Source organism: Pezoporus wallicus, unplaced genomic scaffold (genome assembly GCF_028554395.1).
Source record: "Pezoporus wallicus isolate ANWC-B61680 ecotype Strahan unplaced genomic scaffold, APGP_CSIRO_Pwel_v1 scaffold_6445, whole genome shotgun sequence".
NCBI classification, from domain to species: Eukaryota; Metazoa; Chordata; class Aves; order Psittaciformes; family Psittacidae; genus Pezoporus; species Pezoporus wallicus.
Window position 1 is genome coordinate 763,028 of NW_026641753.1, and position 22,323 is coordinate 785,350.

General features: G+C 37.8%; 1 protein-coding gene across 1 annotated transcript; it reads right to left on the reverse strand.

Moving 5' to 3' along the window:
- Window positions 1-1,131: 1,131 nt before the first annotated feature.
- On the reverse strand, window positions 1,132-21,486 carry RADX (RPA1 related single stranded DNA binding protein, X-linked). The gene is made up of 15 exons (XM_057425169.1): window positions 20,719-21,486; window positions 19,817-19,959; window positions 17,825-18,017; window positions 13,995-14,103; window positions 13,749-13,840; window positions 13,532-13,654; window positions 12,251-12,358; window positions 11,319-11,486; window positions 10,977-11,137; window positions 10,256-10,467; window positions 9,047-9,115; window positions 7,916-7,995; window positions 3,688-3,981; window positions 2,248-2,430; window positions 1,132-1,343 (listed from the first exon to the last, which is right to left on the reverse strand). The coding sequence occupies exons 1-15, from the start codon at window positions 21,290-21,292 to the stop codon at window positions 1,198-1,200; spliced, it is 2,655 nt and encodes an 884-aa protein (XP_057281152.1). The 5' UTR covers window positions 21,293-21,486; the 3' UTR covers window positions 1,132-1,197.
- Window positions 21,487-22,323: the final 837 nt, after the last annotated feature.

The window sequence follows — 22,323 nt, forward strand, 5'->3', positions numbered from 1 at the left end:
GTGGGGTTTGGTCAATAATGGTAAAATTTAATTGGCAAGCTTCCATAATGCAATCATTTCTTCTCAAAGAATGGAACTGAGACCAGCATTTCACATGGACAAGTTGTCAAATAGCAGTGTGTTTTAGCTCCTGCTTAAGTTCTTAGGGATTCAGTTGTGTAAATGATTTGAGGCTGTTTCACATGGGAGGAAAAAGGGGGACTTAGTTTTGAACTCAGCAGGAGCCAGCTGCTACTTAGCATACAGGCAAAAAGTTGTCAGAATTTTACAGAGTCTCTTGCTCTTGCAGTAGTAGCAGCTTCTCACAGCTGCTGAGCTCCTTCATGTATTCAGAACACAGCTATTACTACAAAGAAAGACGATAGTACTGATCAACAGAAAAATCCCCAATCATGTGACAAACGGGATCCTGCCATGCTAAGCACTCCTTAAAGTCAGTTTTGCTCTTGCAAAGCTAGAAGCAACTTCCACTAATAAAGTTTCTTTTTTTTTAAATATTTAATAATTTTTTTAATTAATAAATAAAATATGTTAAAACACTTTGGTTTTTTACACTTACTACCCAAAAATGTATATACAAAAGCAGCCATACAAAAAAACCCAGCAGTTGACCTTGTTCAGGTAAGAAGAACTGAAAATGGTTTTTGGATCACCAAAAGCCCAGACCTAAGTACTGAAGGCACCATGGTATTTAACTGTTTTCTCAAAACACAGTAAGCTTCAAGATTGTCACTAAAAGATCACTACAGAACGTAACAGTTCTAATCCTCAAAATTATTCTAATTTCCAGCCTGAATTTTTATCACAGCCTGTTAATTCTTTTGCAAACATTGCCTTTAATTGGGAAAGCCTGCCCCTCTTTTCAGTTCTCAACCTGATACATACATTTCCTGTGTACGTATGTGCACAGGCAGAGAGAGATGGCAATCATACCGTATCATGGTATCAAAAGATATTGATCACTGTATTGTCCATTCACCCTTCTTGAACATAAGTGACCAAGACATTGTGTAATCTGTTTCAAGAGCTCTCCTTCTCAGCTACACAGATGTCCATTACAACTGCTGTAAGAAACATAATTTTACATTTGTGTCTGCTAGTTCTAGGAAAGTGCAATATATAGAGGGTATATTCAAGTTACAGCAATTTTATTTCCCTCTTTTTGAGCAAGATAAATTTGAAAAATAAGTTATTAAATTACACTGCATCCATCACATTGGGTTCCACTGTCTTGTAGATTTTGCTTAGAAAGACTTCCACCTTATCACCACCCAAGTGACAGATGTCCAGGATGCAGACAACATGTTTGCCATCTAGATCCATCGCTGCTTTTACAATTTCATCTAGAAGTTAAGAAAAGGTGTTTTAATATACATACAGTAAAAAGGTATACTGGATTGACATTGTTTTCCATGCAGTAATGTGTGTATGTTCAACCTTCTTTCAGTGAAAAACCTCACTCTAACTATTAAATGCTGGCTTACTGGGGATTGGGTTTTGTTTTTTTGGTAGAATTTTACTAGTAAATTTAATTCCTAGAAATAACACGGATCCAGAACTTGGATACAGAAAGGCTGAAACAGACATTCCTTAACCATTAGTGATTCTCAGGTCCCATAGTATTATTCAAGGAAAGGTAAAGATGCATTTAAATAAAATCAAGTCTGTCTATATAACCATGCAGGAAAATAATGATAATTACACATCATTTTACAGTATGATACACATTAACAGTGTTCACCATATTTGTTGTGAGGTGCTAGTAATTAGAAACATAATCTGAAGGAAAATAATTCAATAGCAGGCAAACACTTCCATTTACAGGTGCTTTAGGTTTCATTAAAGTAAATGTTCAAAGGGACATCAATGAAATGGATTGGCTGAGTGACTGTTATTCCACTCTATTTCAAAGCAGATCAAGCCAAATATTCACATACTCAGCCACACATCCTGGCTTCTATGTCAGTATAATTTTGCATCAACAAGTAACTGCAAATACTATCTAGGTCACTTAGGAGTTAGTAAAATACTATCTTCAGAGTATGAGAACAGCTCTGGTAAAAACTGCCTTGGAAGTTCAGTATTACATGTATTTACTGAAGGTGGCCACATAGAATTCATGCATCTTCCACTGAAGATATGAACGTGCCTGACTTACAGCAGAGATTTCTATAGAGGATTAACTCTTTTACTCAAAGATAAAAGAAGAAACTAAACATGAGTAATGTCAGTGAAAGCCAGACTCACCTGAAAGTGGAAACATGCCAGGAAGTCTTCCATTGCTACTGGCTGTCTGCTGACTTTCAGAGATGCAACTCATACAAGACAGTAACGTATCATTTTGAATGTCTTCTAGTTGAAATAAGTGGGGATCATCAGGACAAAACAGTGGAAGAAATGCAACATCTATTGCTACGTCATGGTTTATACCTGTTGAAAAAAAAGAAATTAAGTTCTTCAGCACATTAGCAACTTCATGCACTTTGTTCTTTTACCATTAAGAGATAACTGACATCTGAAAATGCATTTCAAGATATATGTGTATATATATATTCATACAGAAGCACATTCAAATTGATATGAAGTTATAACATACTGTGATTTAAGGCTAACTGTTGTTAGCTTAGAAAACATTAAACCAACATTGGAAGCCATTTCACACTCCCTTTTAACTTTATCACTGCTACAAGGGTAGAGAAATTAATTTTCCAACCAGTGTATCTATGCAGTATGTGGGGCAGTACTTGTGCTACTTTCATCTTGAATATTATATTGCAAATTGCAAGCCTCGGGATTCTAATGATTGTAAACATTCAAACACCTTCTCTGCAAATCTCCCTTAGCAAATAATGGAAACTTCTAAATTATGGGAACTTCACATGAGCATTGTTATGCTAGGCAATTTCTTTCTCTTAATGTGAAAAAAGTATCAAACAGATTAATATCCCACAGTAATGTTAAGAGCTACACATCAACTTGCATATTTATATTTTAACAAACAAAGATCAGTCAACCGACACTCTGTGCTAAACAGAAGCTCCTGAGAGCAGTTGGGGCATACAGCTGAAATACAGCCATTCATTTTCCAGCATGAAATACAGGCACTTTAGGAGCAACAGTACTCAAAAAAAACCCAACCAAAACAATTCAAAAAAACAACTCAATAAGGCTCAAAAGAAGCATTTATAATTGTCCTTCTCCCTTTAAGAACACTAACTTGCTTCTGTTGAATACCTCTCCAGCAGGAAAGCCAGCTGACAATCAAGTACAATTGAATAATTTACTTGATTATGTCAGACTGGTTGAACTAGTGAGCAGGATCTACCTCTAACTGTAATAACAGCTTAAGGACTACACACATTCTTCAAGTGATACACATAAACCATGAAAAATACAAACTATATGAAAACAGATACTAGAAATAAGATACTCAGTCATTTCATTTAAAGGTATTTTTAATGAGAATTACAGCTTTCTGGTACTAAGTCATGACTATTAACAGAAATCTAAAATGTCAATCATCTTTTTAAAATTCAGGAAATGCTCAGAATCAACTGACTAATTTTGAGAAATCCATTCAGTTTCTGACAAACCTTCAAGTCATTCTCAAGTGAATGAAGCAAAGAGTTAAGAGCTCATATTGCTTTTGCCTAACCATTTTTAGAGGCTGAGCTACCAGATACTTACCCAGGACTGTCACTTCATAATACCCAAGGCCACTAGCACTTTTAAAGTCACTGATATTTTTATGTGTTCTGGTTTCTTTTGGCTGGTGCACTGCTGCATGAAGGTTGTACTGTTGCATAAGCAAGTCTCGGTGCACATAATCAAATTTACGTGGTATGCTTTCTGGGAAAATTGTGCTGTGATGCAAATATTTCATTAACTTGTCTTTCACTTGTGCCCACAGGTCACTCTGCCACAAACCACAAGCTCTTCCAGCCTCTTCAGTTTCAAGTATATCACTCATTCCTTCTTGGTCTATTAAAAACAGAGAAAATATTTAGTTGCCTATAGGCCATAGAATCATATTGCTTCTCTGCTAGATGAGAAATATTTTCATTAGATCTTTTCAATTATGAAGACATGGCAGAATGTTCAAAACTTACAACACAACAAATTAAATTAGGTTTGGAACATGGACAAACTGGTAACCTTAGAGGCTAGACTAGTAGTAAAAATGCATTTCATCATATGAAGAGCATCACTGTGGCTTGTTTTTGGCAAGCACAAAACTTGTTTAACAAACACCATGAAAACAAGTTTAAAATGCGTACAAATGAAGGTAAACTTTTCCATCCCTTGCACAGTAACTATGTGTTTACACTGAGATTATGCTACCTTTACAATTTCTTGCTATATATACATATACATATATATATAACAACATGGGGTTGTTAATGGCAGCTGTGTTAATACAACCATCACCTCCAGTTTGAAGAAAAGTGTTAAACCCTGCTTTTTGAGCTTATCAGAAAGCTCATTTCAAAATATTCCCAGTACAGCCTTGCACCTCCTCCATCTTCCGTGAAACAACTTCTCATCACATAGCCTTCTCTAAGAACACTGGCATTTTTACTTCCTTTTAGTGTCATAATTGCTATGATGTTCAAAAAGGAAGAAACCAGAATGTAGTACACAAAATTGATACAACATACACAAGAATATTCAACAACGAAGAAGTCTTGCTGCATTCAATTAGACAACAAAGGACCATGAATTTAAAGAAAAATGACACTGCTGCTGAAATGGAAAGTGTGCTCCGGTCTGCATAAAGCAGTATTTTTCTCACAAAACTGGAATTCATCATATAAGATAAAGTGGCACATGAAAGCTACTACATGAAGAAACATTTTAATCACCGTTTTACTTAGAGAATTACAGTATTCTCTACAAGCATGAAGAAGTAATATTATACATTAGGCAAATAAAATACAAAAAAAAGTTTCAGAATATAAGTAGGTGGATTAAAAAAAAACCCTTCTCTTTCTAAAACTTCAATCATAACTTTACTTTTCTCCCTCAATATATAATTGGCACCATTATATATATATATATATCATATATATATCATAACTTTACTTTTCTCCCTCAATATATATATTGGCACTCTGTGTCCTGCTTGTACACTCATTGACTTAGCATAAACGTGTAATTAGGAGAACACAGTAAAAAAAGCCACCACTGGTTATTTAAACAATATGATGCTGAAATCTTTAACAATCTGACTGCAGTTTAGAGAAAAATAATGCAAATGTTTGAATTCCTCTAGCTACAGACAGCCTCTTGGCAGCAAAGACTACTTTCTGCTTTAAACCAATTAAAACCATAAAAATGGCGATGGTGAACATTGAAACACATGATTTCCCACAAAAAACTGTTCATCTCAGTTCAATTAGCAGAAGGATTTTTTTTTTTAAACTTACTGCATATTTATAGTATACAATAGATGTTTCTTCTTGTAAAAAATTAGAAGTTAATTTGGTTGTCAGCCTACACCATTACTGTAAAGTGCCATTCTTGCAAACACTTTTGCTAGTAAACCTGAGTCAGTGCATTTCTACTTCAGTTACTCATGTTATCTTACAGCACAGACTGCACTCTTACTTCTTTGTACCTCTTGCAAAAAATAATACCTGGAGTAAACAAAATTCCAGTGAATGAACCATATTCCAATACTGCTTGCTGCCTCATGATATTTCAGTGTTTAAAAAGACACTAATAATTTGCTTCGGATATCTCAGCTCTTTTTGCACATCTACCCAATGACTGCTAAAAAAGTGTTACTTTGATGCAGGCTGCTATGATATGGAGAGCAAAGTGTCAGCACTGCTATACATAGCTATAAAGGGAGGAGGGAGGGAAATTTCATGTTCCCATAAATAGCTTCTAAAGGCAGTTTCCTTTGCTGGTATTTAAAAAAAATAGGGCTCTACCTGGGACCATGGTAACAATGCTACGAAGCTCAAAGTAAAACTTCTCCATTTTATATAGCACCTATGTCCTGAACTTCCAAAATATGAAAGAACACAGCACGGAAGCGTTCAAAAACCGTGTAGATGAGGCCCTTGGCGATATGGTCTTGGCAGTCCTGAGGTAATGGTTGCACTTGATGGTCACAAAGGTCTTTTCCAACCCAGTTAATTCTATGATTCTATAGCAAAGTGCTGACTTTGATACATATGCCATACTTAATAGGCTTGTTAAGCAAAATATAAACATACTGTTATTTAGATAAAACTAGCATTGGACAAACACTGTTTTATATAAGACTAATAAATACTGCCAGGAGGACTGACGTTATGTGAGAAAAACATGTGCATATGTTTAGCAGCTACATTTACTAACATATTCATATAATTATTGCATACTTACATTAGATGAGAGACTGATTAATTTATTTTGGTCTACACTCAAAATATCAGCCAACTGAAGTTATATAGGGTTTCACATGCAGTGAGGAAATATCAGTGGAAAAGTTTAAGAATAAAACTACCTAAAGATATCTGTATTTTAGATACAGGCATCTAAATAAAGGAATCTAAATATAAGTATCTAATGCAAGATTTCTTTAGGACACATAAAAAATTAAGCATGTATTTCACTGGTAATATTACCATTCTTTTTTTTTTTTGTTGAAAACCAGCCTTTTAAACAGCATACATGCATTCATTTTATGAGATCTTGATTGTACCACAAGAATTCTAGAGAGAGTAACAGCATATAAAATAAACACTACAGGTAGCAGAAATTCCTCTAAAATTCAGGTGAAAACACTCAATCTGATTTCTTGGTTTTAAAAGCAATAAGAAATTTCACTGAATACTAACAACTAATAAAGCAATTAATTATCAAAGTTTCTTACAGATGTCTTAATTCTGAAGAACAGATCTCAACATTCTACCTGAGGCTGCTCTTTCTCTGGAATAAATCTTCACTTTAAACAGATACTTGTACAATTTTTTCTCCAATCTGGAAGTTCCCTCATCACTTCAGTCTCTGAATATATTAAGCATTTAGGAAAATTAACTAATTTCTACTGCTTTAAAGCAGCACAATGGAGTAATCATCATCAAAAGGCTACAAGGACAACCTACTGTGGTCATTAATAAATGAACTGCTGCCTTGCCAAAAATAAAAGGATGGACAACATTACACATAATATAGTGATACACAGAAATAAATTGGCAGATGTTAATGTTGGGACAGATGCTAGGAGTAGACAAACTTTTAGATGAAATTACATGACTCAGAGTATATTCAGTCAGCTTTGAAAAGAGGAAAACATGTCAAAATATTTGCATGAAATAAAAACCAGACCAAGCTGCACATAATGACAACTAACAAATTAAGACTTTTTCTTCATCCAAAATAGATAGGAAGAAATTAACTGCATAGAACACAAGTTTATTCTTCAATTGCAGAGGAAAAGAGAAAAAAATAAAAATATTAACTTAGAAAAATCCCTAAACCAAATGCCATTCTTATTACTGGCTTGTAGTAAGAATGTTTCATCCCTTTCCCACATCTTGTATTTATCTTTTTAATCAGGTGCTCACAAAGCTCTGGGACAACTTTATCATATGTAGACCACTACAGCAAGAAAGCTGAACAGAAAAGATAAGGTCTGATGCTACCAAGTGCTTCAGAGGTACAAAACTAACTTAAAACTTGTATAAAGCCCATGCTGTCCTTCCAGCCATCCTTTATAACATATCAGGGACATGACTGAGCAGAACAGCATTAACAATACTTTGCTACAGTGGCTCCCTAGAGGTTGATGCAGCCAGATGTTCAGAAGAACTGTCTCGACAAACAAAGGTTATACGGATATCTCTGTTGCCTGTTTTGGACCGAAAGAGAAGAAGTAAGCTTAAACCTCCTAAGGTTAATATAACAACTATTTGCAACGTACCTGTGGAGTGCTGTGAACTGTCTGACAGAGTCTGTCTATTTTTATCTTGCACAGTATCTTCATGTTGAAACTCATCCAAGCTATAAAAAGAAAATTATAGCATATGCATTTAAAACCTATTTAACCTCAAACACTATGCAGCATAAGTTCAAACCTTGACAAATTTCTAGTGGTAAATCATACAAGCTCAGATGAGTGAGCACCAGTACCTGGTTTCATATCATGAGACATGTAATACAGCAGCTTAACATGAGACCTACCACACTCAGTAAACCAGTCTGGAAGAGCTTAGGACAAGAACTACTTACTTCTTTGCTTTATGGAGCAGATAAGAATGTATTTTACATCATTCTATGATGATTCAATGACTCATCATAGATTTACACCCAAAACCCAGTGTCTACACTCAAAAAAACCCAGTGTTTGTTGCCCTCTACTGGGCACCTCCTGGAAAGAGCATGTTTCACTAAAATCTGAACATCACAGATGGCCAACAGGTTTATGATTTGATTCTAAAACACAGATGCACAGGACGCTGCTACACTTTCATAGCAGAACCCTTCAGTAGTCAAAACTAAAGCATGAATGGAGCCATGTCACCACTCCAGAATCCAAAGAGATACAGAAATTCCAAATGCGTATTTTCCTGTGGACATACAACCCTGTTGTAACAACAATCAGTTAAATCAAGCAAACTAGATTTTTCTTATACTTTGTTTTTTGAATCACAAAATTTTTATTTAATGGTGAGCAACTGGCCTGTAACCATCTCTAACTAATTACCTAGGATATCATGCAGGAGAAAAATGTAACAGATACTCTGCAGCCAGATCATGGTAAAATAAGCTCTTAAACTCACTCCTTTTTAATTTGCTGCATTCCTGTTGTTATAAACTCACTACGATGACTGAATAAACTTAGAAAAAAAACAACCAATCCAGCATTTCAGAATATAATAATCCAATATATTTGAATTAGAATCAGTGCAAAGGAAGTGAACAGAAAATATGAAATTCCCCTGATCTGTTCTCTCATTTCACTTCCATAGAGGCTCCTGACCCGTAAAAGTTTGATTTCAAGCATCTGTTCACCATTGCAATTACTTAATATAACTAACTTCATATGACTTACCCAAGTTTTCTTCTTGCAGACCGTGTGAAATAGTGGTGAGATGATACAGGAGTAACGGATGCACTTCTCCTTAAAGTAGGAGATTCACCATTATTTTACAGTGTTTATTTAAATGGAAATACACCAAGCAAAGAACATGTATGTTCTTCTTCCAGGCAGAACTAACCTAAGACACTCAAATGTTGGAATTCTTCTTACACAATGGAAATCGACTAACAAGCTTGCTGTAACACTGCCAAGACAGGACTTCTGCTCACCAGGGTTTTTTCTAAGTTTTTATTCAATCCTATTTATAATTCATCTCATTTTCTCTCAAAATATTTCAACACCCACCCTCTTCCCACATTATGACTTCTGGATGTGAAAATTCAAGAAAAATACCCCCTTTATAGCATGAGAAATCCACTACAATAAAAACAAACAAAAATTGAAATGTGACTGGCTAGATTTTTGCAGCATTAAATCTGTCAAAAATACACCAGGCTTTTAATACTAAGTATGAGATTTTGCACAAACATTGCGACAAAGAGCAATCTTACATAAGCAGGTATTTTACTTGAGTCTGATATTGTTGCATCAGGCAAATTACTTTGTCTTATTCTGTTTCCTTATATTGGAGTGGTATCCTTTGTCTATGTCTGACTAGATGGAATACAGTTTCATTAAATCCCATCACAAGCAGAGCCATAGTATTACATAGTATTTTGAGCTGTTAGGTACCTTAGCACATGACCACCATCTGTTTGCCTTTCTGACAGCAAGTAACAACTACATGCAGCACAGAAAAGAGTAAGTTATGTCTGAAACTAAGGAACAGGTATACCAGATCCTGACTTTGCCTTATCAGTGAAGGAGGAATCTTACTTCCTCACAACACTTAAACTGTTGCTTGTTCCAAGGCTATGTTACTAAACTACATTGGTTCAAGTATTTACTTTTATTTCAAGTCTGTGAGATTAATAATGAAGTAGCACACGTATTAATCAGAAGTGAGCTGTGCAGCACAAATACCTGCTTTAATCAAGACTTCAGTAGCCCTAACAGTGCAATTGTCATCACCTGATGCTAGGAAAAGTACCTAACTGCCCTTTAAACTGTTTATGCTTTCAGAGCTTTCTTATATATTTTTCTGTGGCCTGTGCTCTGAATTAACTTCTGTAAACACTTTTTATAAGATATTATTACTAGATATTTATGAAGAGAGCTTACTGTTGTGCATCTGTGTTTAACCTGCGTGGCATCTTTCTCTTGACTGAACTCTTTTGGGACAGCAGAGCTTGGTGATGATGTTTTTCACCAGGAGTGTACTGTGACTCCAGAAAAGACTTAGCTTCTTTATTCTGAAGGTTGGTGCCTTTTTCCTTGTGAACAGAGTCTTCTTTGGACACAGCAGAACTTTCAAGGGACTGAGAATTATCCTTCTGCAACAACAGTTAATTGTTTAAGAGTTTCAAAGCACTTAAAGTTTTGCTTCTAACTAAAAAACCCGCAAGTTTCAAAATAACTTTTAAAGGAACATTTTACCCTGCTTTGTGAAAGTCATGTTATATCTAGCAGAAATTATTTTCTAATCATATCAATAAGATAAATTCTGTCTAAAAAGTTGATAGTGAGCATGTTACAGTAGTTGCCTCTTCCACATTCTAATTTACATTAGGTTATCCAGTCAGCCAAACTAGAAACTTCTAGTTACACAATTCTGAGTCTGAACTGTAGAGGAATGCCGTAACACTTTCAGGAAAACACCAGATCATTGCTTTTTAAAAAGTTCTAAATTATTATTTTTGAGAATGTTGCTCTCAAAATAGCAAATAATGTTAATCAAGAAACAATGTAACGAGGTTCTCAAATGAACTCAAATGCAAGATTCTCCACTCGAGTTATGATCATAGTTGCTTAAGTGCTATAGTGTTAATCCCAAACACTGTACCTGAGCAAGTTCCACTCCTAAGGCTTCTTCAGCCACATTGCTACAGCTGATGTATCTTATGGCACTAATTATTCCCTGAACAGCGATGCGCTTGTGCTCTCTGTAATGCAAGTCTTCAATCTCTTTCACTGTTTCACCTATAGCTTTCAAAACAGATTCAACTGGAAAAAAAAAAAAATTTGAAGAAATACAGTATCAAAATGTCTGAATGCAAGACTCAAAGGAAATTTTTTTACAATTGTTTAAATTGATTTAAATTGTTTTACAATTGTTTAAATAGATTTAAAAAATTCATGTTTCTTAATAATTTTAAATCTTTAAAGATATTTGAGGGTATGATACCTTTATTGTTTTTACAGTATTTCAAAAAGTTATTTGGAGGTCGCGGAAAAGGATAATAGCCACCAATGACAGCTTTCTCCATTTGATCAACTTCGTTTTGTGTTTTAGTCCACTGTATGAAATTTCTTACTTTGGTATCCTTGGTGTATGGCTGGCCCCTGTGCCACCCTTTTAAAACAAAAATAATTCAGTATCAAAACCAAAGCAGGTTACTGTCATCTGTTCTCATCCTGAAATTATCCTGAACACTATGTAGAAAAAAAACCAAACAGATTAAGAAAATCTGGACTACAGAACACAAAAGACATCTTTCTACCAATTAACAGTGTCATATTAAATTAATGGTGTCTGTGACATTGCCTGTGACATTGACTAGCAGTATCTAACATACAGTATCACAATACCATAAAGACTACCGTTAACTGCAGGCAGTAGTATTCAAAAGAGACTACCAGACGGAATGCTCCTTCAGTGCCACCCAGCACCACATCCTTTTTCCACTGGGAAAGATGAAACATAACAGCTCTCCAAATACTTGGTGAAAAAGATGAGCTAAGATAAATTTAGGACAATTATATTCTTTTTTGTTTGTTCGTTTTTCTGATAAGGAAATGTATAAGCCAGAGAAGCTGCAAGTGTTGATGTTTTTAAGGAAGCAGTAATTTGCATTGCTACATTATCAAAGGATTAAAATTGTCTGAAAGAATTAGTAAACATATGACTTAACCCAATAATACTTTGGTATTTTTTGTAAGATATACCCATTAATACCTCACAAGAATGCAATTTTCTTTTTTCTGTTTGCAGTGGTATTTCATCATTTCTGACAGGGAAGCCAATGCTATGCATTGATTATTTTGTTGTAAAATTAAGATATCCTTTTCAAAGAAATAAGACGAGAACTACATCAAACTAAAACTAGTTTAAATTACCTGTAATGAATATTTGACTTTCATTTGAAGTTGTAAGGTAAACTGTGCTGGAAAGATTCTCAGTGAGGTCCCGTACCACTCTCATCTGTGTACACACCAAATATGTCACTGGAACAAAAAAAAACAAGAAAACCAAAAAAGCTTTTCAGTTTTTTTTTCCTGGTATTTCATTGATTTCAGAATGTTAAGACTGATACACACTGGATTAATTTTATTAAGTGCTCTAAACAAGACATTTTACTTTTTGAGCCAATAAATGCTTCAGCACAAATTGAGCTTCTGTTATGAATTACAATATGGAGATGTAATTAAATTGTCAATTTAATAACTGTAATTTCAGCATGCATATTAGGACTAAAACATGAGATACTTCATCAATCAGGTAGGATATCCATGAAAGAAGTAGTCAATATGGATATTAAATGGCTGTTTTTCTTAATAATAAAAAGCATAAAACCATGGAAAGCACAAGAAATCATGACATGCCACTGCAAAACTTCAGCGTAGGGTACAAACTCACTCTTTTGTTAATAACTCACTTTACCACTGGAATGTCATTCTTTGCCATTTCCCCAGAACACTCAAGATTAATAAAGCCCTAATCTTAACAGGGTTGTGCAGCTGGTCCTGCATTATATGACATAAAAATGCACATGACATCAACCAGTGTTAATGGAAGGATGAGCACTTGGAGGAGAAGAGAAAGATGGCAAGAAGAAATATTTAAAGTTCCTTTAAGATACTCAATTAAGGATTCCCCAGTTTGAAATGCATCATTATTAGCTCACATGTAATAATTAACACAGCTGGGCAAAGACTGCTTTTTGGCCAAAAAATATTTATTCAAAGAAATTAAGCTTTTCCACTTTCCCCTCTCTCTTCTCTGCCAATCCTCTTAAATTATTCCTGTCTATTAAAAAATTACTTATTTACAGGGCAAAAGGAGCAAAGATTTGACCAGCTGCCTGCTTTGCCTCTGATGCAAGAGATGTTGCCCCAGGTGGTTCACTTAAGTTTCTGTTTGAAATTAATGAGATCGTATGAGCCCCAAGCCCAGCTGCCCATCTATTTGTTTAGAGTAACTGGCAGATTGCAATATGATAAGGGTTTCAGATACTTACTTTATCTTTAAATTTTTATTTCTGATTAGCTATTTTCCCTTTAAGGAGCTAAACCATGGCATTTTTGTATTCAGTGGCAATTATACTCAGAATATGAAATTAGCAACCCAGTAGAAAAACACTATAAATAATTATTAATAAGCATTATAGAGATGAATACTTGGGTGAATATGCTCAAACACTTCTGGTTGAGAAGTTGCAAATAATTCCAGTATGAATGGTTGGTCTGAGGTCCCGTCAATGGCATGTGCCCAACGATAGAGCCAGAAGTCTTCACCATGCTCTATATAAACAAATATTAAGAAAAATGTATAAACATTTATTCACGAAGTTAAATATTATTTGATAAATTCCAAAAGTTATATTCATAGAAAAACCTTTCTTTCTTGTTCGTTCAGCCCTTCCTACGAACGTCACAAGACCAATAACATCACAGGAATGGTTGTGTGGTAAGCCATCCAGTTCTGACCTAAAACCAAAAAAGAACAAAACCATGAGTACTTGGTTAATAACAAAACATAAAGCTTTCTCAAGCACTTATCAAAAAACATTTCCAACTAACATTCAGTGTAACGTAGTAAAACTAAAGTTCCAGCTTGACAGACAACAAAACTTTATTTTACCTTGTGATAAATCGATATTTAACTTCAGGTAATCCCCACTCTGGCTTAACCATTTCTTCTGGAATAATAGTTATTTTAGTAGGAGGATCGCGAACATTAAGGCTGATTTCTGAGAATTGAAAAAAAAAAAAGTCAGTAACATTCAAGGCATGAATGCAAATTAAAACAAACAAACAAAACCTGCAAAAAAACAGGGTTCAAGTTTCTTAAATGAAGTATTCCAACTGTGTCTCACCATTTGTGAAATTACAAATCAATTCCTCTAATTTTATGTTTTCATCAAAATAAAGCAAGGCATTCAGGTACAGCATCCAACAGTGCAATTTTATAATCTAAGCAATGTTAAACTTTCCAATTCCCTACATGAGCCCATGAGTCTGATCCAGCCAGATATTTAAAAGACCACAAGAGAAACTGATACTACAATACTTATTAGATATGAAGTACTTTTTACGCAAGCTTCATTCTCAAACATCACCAAGATTTAAAATTGACTTGGAGACAATGAAGTAAAACAGGAGATAGAACTAGCAGATTCGAACTTCCACAGCTGATACTAGTTCAGGTAGTTATTAATATGATAGAAATATACCATGACCATAGAGGAGAACAAAAAGTCTTTCAAGGTCTGTCTCTCTATAGCACTTGAAGATTTTGATTTATTAAGCAGACTGTTTAGACATTTAACAACAAAATAGTGGAGCACTGGGTGAAGCAAAGGGTTCTGCAACCAGACAAAAAAGTACAGGAAGAATCACTTCAGCATCTAGAACACACAAGGTGGTTCTCTACTGTCTCTCTCGTAACAAGAGTAATATTGCTGGTATGAAAAATACAGATTCTGATGAAGCTTCTACAAGATGATTTTGTTTGGGTAAAGGGTTATGCAAATAATGTACCTGGAAAAGTAATTAAATAGGTATAAAATATATAATTATATCCATGTTTCATACTAGCAATGCAATATTAGGAAGGTGTTAGACTTGAAGTCAGACCCTCTGCTTAAGAATTTTATTTTGGCTATTGCTTTCTAACAATGTATTTGGAGAACAATCGTGGTTTTGCATATGGTGCTTTAAGACAGTATCTTAGAGATACTTTCCAAAAACAAAACTTCCCCATGCATCAAAACTATTTACCAATTGTTTTGTCATTTTGAGATTAGACAAAAGACATATACTCAAGACTATCCCCTGGGATGATTCAGAAGCTAAGGTCTGCCCAGGCTATTCAAAACAGTAGTTTTCACCAGTACCACACAAATTCGGTGATTTGTGTAATGCACACACTGCCTAGCAGTGAAATTCATGGTGTTGGGACTACCTATTTAAGCTCCAAACATTTTAGGTCCTGAAACAGCACTTTTCAGCGTGTCATATAATGCTGCAGCTGCAAACAGAAGCAAGCAATGCAGAACTTGATTCACAGAAATCTTGCAAGAGCTCTTTATTTGGAAAGTCCTTTCCGTTGTGGCCTTGTGAACCCTCCGGATATATTTTACAACATTTACAGGTGAATACTGGAATCTGGTGGAATCACAAATTGGAAGCAGATGATGAAAAATGTACTTGTTACCTAAATAACTGACTGCCTTAAGTAGCTAGCTGAAGAACTTCTGAAGCACTCGTGTATGCTTAAAAAAACCTGAAACATTGCCCCATATTGGGCATATACAGAGATCTCTCTATTAACAGAGTAATTAGTGAGGCACTAAATTGCACTGCATCTGAACAAAAAAAAAAACAAACCCACGCACCAGGAGTTACCTAAAATCAATTTTAGAACTTCTCTAGAAGTTTTTTATGGATATTCTGTTCTCTTTAGATTCTCCTCTTACAGGATAAAGGCAGAAGATCCATCAACGCATGATGTTATATGCTTTTCTAAGTTTACAGTAAGACAAACTTCTGAGCTTTGTGCTGAGAAAAGGAATAAGATACTGTACATACACTGATATGAACCAAGGATTAGTGATTTTACAGTTTATTCATGGTCTTAAAATGCACCATGGCACTTTACTATAGACTGTCTTCCAGTTCTTCCATTACATATCTATTACCATTTACAGCCCACTGGCCTACTTTTCCATTGTGATCTCTTGTTAGCATTTCTACCCCAATAATGCTTGCAGATATCCCAACCATTAAAATGAAGTGATATTTGCTCATACAGAAAGTCACCTCATGATATTTTATTCTGTCCTTTCTCCATAGAAAGGTTTTCTGTCAATTATAATTCTTTTCAGGGGTGGTTTATAATCATCAACAGTTTCCCTCACGAACTTCCATTGCTAAACATTTTTCTTCTGCCAACTCATCACAAACACTTCAGACATTAAGATATGGTTTTAAGACAAAGTCACATTAGATAGAGTATACAGAGCCTCTAACAGAGAAAATAGTTTGGTTTTGTGCACTGTAGCAACTGCATTAGGAAACTGTCATTATTCGTAAGTTATATATACATATATATCCTTCACTAATTTGCATATATGCTTATTTAAAAGAAGCTGTTTGAATTTTCTGAATGTTGCCTGTCATTTTTTCCAATATGAAAGCAAAAAAGGGAAAATAACTCATGTTCACTGAAAGAAAAAAACAAAAAGTTGACCAAATCCCATTTGAAAAGGCTATCATTGTGTCCAGGGTTCAGCAGTAGGAGTCATTTTTCTCCTTCTTAGTAGCTGGTGTAGTGCTGTGGTTTTGACTTTCAGCCTGGGAACAGCGCTGATAACACCGATGTTTTTAGTTACTGCTCAGTAATGTTTACCCTGACCAAGGACTTTCTGAGTCTCATGCTCTGCCAGGGAGGAGGCGAAGCTGGAAGGAAGCAGAGACAGGATACCTGACCTAAACTAACCAAAGAGGTATTCCATACCACAGCACATCAGGCCCAGTATATAAACTGGGGGCAGCTACCTGGTAGGGCTAGATCGCTCCTCAGTCCAGCTGGGTATCGGTCAGCGGGTGGTGAGCAGATGTATTCTCTTCCCTTGTTATTTCCTTTATCATTATTATTATTGGCGCCAGCAGCAGTGATTTGTGTTAAACCTTAGTTACTGGACTGCTCTTATCTCAGCCCATGGGAGTTACATTCTTTCGATTTTCCTCCCCATCCCTCCAGGAGCTGGGGGAGGAAGCGGGGGGGAGTGAGTGAATGGCTGTGTGGTTTCTGGGTTGCCGGATGGGCTTAAACCATGACATACTGTTATACTGCAGCACTTCTATTTCTGTAGCATAGCTCCTTTGATATCTGTCCCATTAAACAACTGCAAGCAAGAAAATACCTTCTTGTAGCTGAGGAATATTTTTCATAATTGCACTGCCATGGCGCTGCTGTTTCAGCATAGACATCAGTCATCAATGCAACTTTTTATCTAGTGGGGCTTAGCAGACACTCTGGGGCTTGACCATATACACTAAAATCTAAAGACAGATCAGTGACGTGGAAGAATGTGTGAGACGTGCACAAATATCTGTATTATTAAACAGGAAGTAGAATCACATTAAAATTCAGTGTCAGAGGCCTGTCTTTATAATGCCAATACCTGACATCAGGGATTACTTTTTATTTATTTTTAAATAGAAGTTTTAACTAACTGTGGCAATAAACTTTGTATACATGATCCAAATATGAACCAAGGAACAATAAGAGCTTGGATACTAAGACACCCTTCAGAGCTAATATTTAAGGATATATACCTTATCAATTAGTTTCAGCAATGGATTACTTTATTTCTGTGCAGAGCTACCTTTGGATCAGTTTATTTCTGTGCAGAAAATTTACTGCTATATTTAACTGAATCAAAACAGGTTTCTCTGATACTTAACCAATTGTAGCAAATCTCTTCATCTGTGAATCCCCTGGGGTTGGTTTTGTTTTAAATGGGTAACTGGTTTTGACAGCGTACTGCTCAAGAAGTAATACTGTGCCAACCTTCATACTGTTATACCATTCAGGACACAATGAGTTCCACAAAACCATTGACATCATGCCTGAACCATCAGCAACTTCAAAGTAAGCCTAAAGAAAAGAGAGACAAATACATTCATATCTTATATATCATTCTGATACGTATTTATTCTATATAACGCATCAGCTACTTGACTTATGAACAACTTCTCTGATGATTACAGATGGATAGAGTATGTTCCAAAACTTGTATTGAATACTAGAGTTGAAGAAATCCCTAATTTCCACAAAAGAATTCTTCCACAACTATTCCAGCCCAAAATCTTCTCTTTCCAGTGCTCAGTAATGGTAGGAGACACCAGTTTCACTCTGTAGTTTTTTGGAGAAGGTTGTGGCAATAGCATATACAAGAAACAATACTGAGAAGATTCTTCTTTCTAAAAGAGAATGCTGTATTTGGAGTAATATTTCAAAATATCCATGAAGGAATTTGAGATGTTGAGGGATTATTTGCTAAACATTCTTGATCAAAACACTATACAAGTCTGACTTTGAAGAAAAACCCCACAACCTACCAAAACACAAACTCCTAAAATAAGCTGCATCACAAACCACTACATTTTCATTGAAGTGTTTCTCATGACAAAGATTTATACCAGTTGTTGGGTTTGTTGTTTTTTTTTTTTTTTTAAACCAGGTGAACTTTGAATCCATAACTGAGCAGATCACTAAACAGTGAAAAAGATTTTTAAACGCTTTTATAATGGTCTTAAAAGATAGCAATCCACTGAAAAAAGATCTCGGCCTTATCAAAATATTTTATCCATTCATCAGCCTCAATCATCTGCTTTTGTTCATCCTACTATCTTTAATAAATCACCATCCTTGAACATATCTATCACCTTATGTGTCTTTTCCCCTTGATGCTTCTAAAGCCCTCTTTTCCTTATTCCAAGTTCAATACAGACTATACAAATCAACACTTGTTAGTTCATTCTAATATTCCTGATTAGTCACGAACCATTCATCCTTGAAAGTAAACCATTATAACATTGAATCTTTTGTTACCTATCGTTTTTTATCTAACAATGATAATTCAGCACACAACACTATTTAAAGAAGGAATGCATAAAGCAAAGAGCATGTAAATCTGTCTCCTAACTTCTTGAGCTAACCCAGCTCTGGGTGTTGAGTCTACACCTAATGCCAGGTGAACTGCCAAGGAAGTTTGAGTATCATCTAGACTCTCCTGAAAAGTACATCCAAAAAAAAGATTCAGATTTACCTTCAAGTGCACAGGGAATGGAAAATTGGAATAAGAGAACACCACAGCCCTTCATTAAGATGCTTCATACCTCTCTCCACCCATGGAAGAATCATATGAGTTATGGGAGCTCTTCGTCAAGTGCTGCCCTCCTGTACAGGGACTGGCTGGGATGGAGCTGATTTTCTTTGCATCAGTCTGCATGGTGCCATGTTTTAGATCCACGACTATAACAGTGTTAATACACCAATGTTATACCTGTTGCTGAACAGTGCTTGTAGAGTGTCAAAGTCTTTGTTTCTCACTCTGCCACCCCAGCAAGTAAGCTATAGATGGGCAAGAGGCTGGGAGGTGACACAGCCGAGATAGGTGACCTGAACTGACCTAGGGGATACTCCATGCCACATAACATTATGCTCAGATATAAAACAGGCTGCTGTTCTCCCCAGAGTACCCATTGTTCAGAGACTGGCTGGGCATTGGTCTACTTGAAAAGGCTCAGCATTTTAGTGAAGGTAGCAAGTTTAATATAAAGTAGCTACAATATCTTTCTTAACTTTATGTACTTGCTACATGGGAATAATGATTTCCACATATCCTACAGCTATTTGTTCAAATGTTAACCAATGCATTTATCTCTCTTTACCTGATAAGGCATATCCATTTTTTTCTCTGGTTTCCCGTAGTACCTTAGTCTAGATTTGTGCAGGACTCTCACAAGAAGTGGATGGTAGTGAACTCTGCTTCTCCAGGTCATTTCCAGCTGACCAAGAGAAATCAGCTTGGAGACTAAGGTTAATGGAAGGAAAGAAAGAAAAAGACCAAAGTAGTATTTATGATTGAACATTTAAGTTTTCAGGAGTAAAGTGCACAGATGAGGACGTCACATGTATTTTCTTAATGTCTGTAACATCTAAAAAGGGTTACTTTTTGATACTGCTCACCATGAGATCCTGTTCTGAGCTATCTGCAAACAGCATTATTTTGATTTGTTTTGGTTTTTTTTCTGGTTTTGTTTTTAACTGAAAGAGAGCACTGTGACACACTTCAAATGACAAGGAAGCATCATCAGATGAGCAGGAGAGCTAATGCAAAAGATATAGGCGTTAGCCTACAAGAGCATAACACTCATGCAAAAGTCTCACTTATAACTCCCCCCTCACTTCACTTCATGGACTGGTCTCAGTCCCTCAACATTGATCACGTTTTGGGTGGCAGCTTCCAGGCGCAAGCACCAGTCCCACGGAGTAGCCAAGAGATTACTACGGGAAAAGATGTTTTTGACACCTCGGGAGCCTGGGTGCAAGCACCGTATTTTCAGTCAATGTTTTGGGAAGTTTTAAAAACCCTCTCCAAATAACATGAACACGCAAACTGTGACACATATACCACATTCATACGGGTGCCTGTCGCAACCGGAGGGTCACTTCTCATCCGGGAGCTCAGCCCGGCCAACAAGCACGGCAACAACCTCACCTCTTCACCAGTGCGCTGCCTCACGTTCCCACCTACACCCCCTTCCCCTGAAGCCGCCTCCTCGCCGCTTACCGTCGACGTTCACCTTCGCCTGGGGCTTGTCTGCCACCCACACGTCTCCGTAAGGATCCTCGTTGTTCCATAGCGGCAGGTAGTGCTTCTTGTCGCCGCGAAGGGGCGGCAGGCGGCCGCGGGGCAGGGCGGCGGGGGTGGGCTCGGCGCCGCAGGCCAGCTCCAGCTCCTCCAGGCACGGGAACCCGTAGTTGAGGCGCTTCTCCTCGTAGCGGTAGGAGCAGCGCGTGAGGCGCAGGCGCACACCGGCGTGCAGGTGCGCGCGCTGCACCAGGCCATTGAGGCGCGGCGCCAGGTAGCAGCGCTGCTGGTACGCGCCGCTCGCCAGCGTCACGTCGTACCAGTACTGCCCGGCGCCGGCGGGCTGCGCCCCGGCCAGGTACCGCTCCACCGCCACTACCGTCACGGGCGGCGGCTCCGCCGGGGCCACGCTCAGCTGCGAATCGCCTCGCGCTTCCTCAAAGACCCTCTGAAGCCAGGAGGCACTGCCGCTCGCCGGCACCGCCACCGCCTCCTCCCGCCTCTCCTCGTCAGGGCGGGCGCTCCCGCCGCTCTCTGGGGTAGGGTCCTGCATAACAGCTTCGCGCAGTCCCTCCCCCGCGCCGCGCCGCCGACAGCCGGGGCCGGGGCCCGGGCCCGCTTCTGGGGAGGGCGGCGGCGTCAGCCTGAGCCTCCCGCAGTCACGGGCCCAGCCGGAGCGCCGCCATCCTTCGCGCGGGGTGGAGCTGGTGCGCGCGCGCGCCGAGAGCCATTCAAACCTCCCAACGGTCGTGGAGGGGGAAGGGAGGAGCTAGCGGATCCGGGCCGGGCGGGGGTGTAAGGGGGGACCCGGCGAGACGCGGCGAGAAGCAGCCGGCGGTGAATGGCCGGGTGCCGGCAGCGAGAAGGGGGGTTCTGAGGCGGGGAGCGGCGGCCCCCGCTCCTTCCCGTGGGCTGGCGCCCATCGGCCGTTAGGAATGGAGCCGGGGCTACAGCACGGGAGGGCTGCTCGTAACTCGCGCTGCCGTGCCTGACCTCGCCTTCTTCGGTGGGCCGGCGGCGTGCTCTGTAGGTAGCCCCAGACCCACGGTAACAAATGGGCCTGTGCTGGGCTTTGTGCTGCACCTGTGCCCGGTGCCGCTTTAAGCGGATACATAACACTCATTATTGATCAGTATTGCTTTGACCGCATGTTCCTGATTGCACTAAAGGTGTCTCATGCTAGCTCCTAAAATTGTATTTACCCCTTTTATGCTTGCAGGGTGTTGTTAATCATCCTGCCAGTGAAAACATCTCCTGGGTCTTTCTCTCTTGTTTCCAACAGCACTGACTGTGTTTCCGTCTATTAGAAATTATTACAAGTGGTCCCTGAGTGTGTGACCTGACTTTTAAATTTTATTATTGATTCTCATCCCACTGCTACCATCAAGCTCATCTAATTATTCTTTATGATACGATGATCACTTACTATATTAGTGAAAGTTCAGGGGATTAAGAACTTTGTAGTTGATACTTTATTAGCGTTTCCTAAATGTGTGATCAAAGGGCTGGGGAGCCTGCTAGTAGAAGAAAGGCTGAGGGAGCTGGGCTTGTTCAGCCTAGAGAGAAAACAAAGGCTCAGGGGAG

What these genes read in the sequence shown, in the direction of transcription:
- RADX (XM_057425169.1), bottom strand. Translation starts at nt 21,292, where the DNA reads ATGCAGGACCCTACCCCAGAGAGCGGCGGGAGCGCCCGCCCTGACGAG. An exon ending in AAATATCGATTTATCACAAG is followed by an intron (nt 13,841 to 13,994) that starts GTAAAATAAAGT and finishes TTTTGGTTTTAG; the next exon opens with GTCAGAACTGGATGGCTTAC. An exon ending in TTAAACACAGATGCACAACA is followed by an intron (nt 9,116 to 10,255) that starts GTAAGCTCTCTT and finishes TCCTACTTTAAG; the next exon opens with GAGAAGTGCATCCGTTACTC.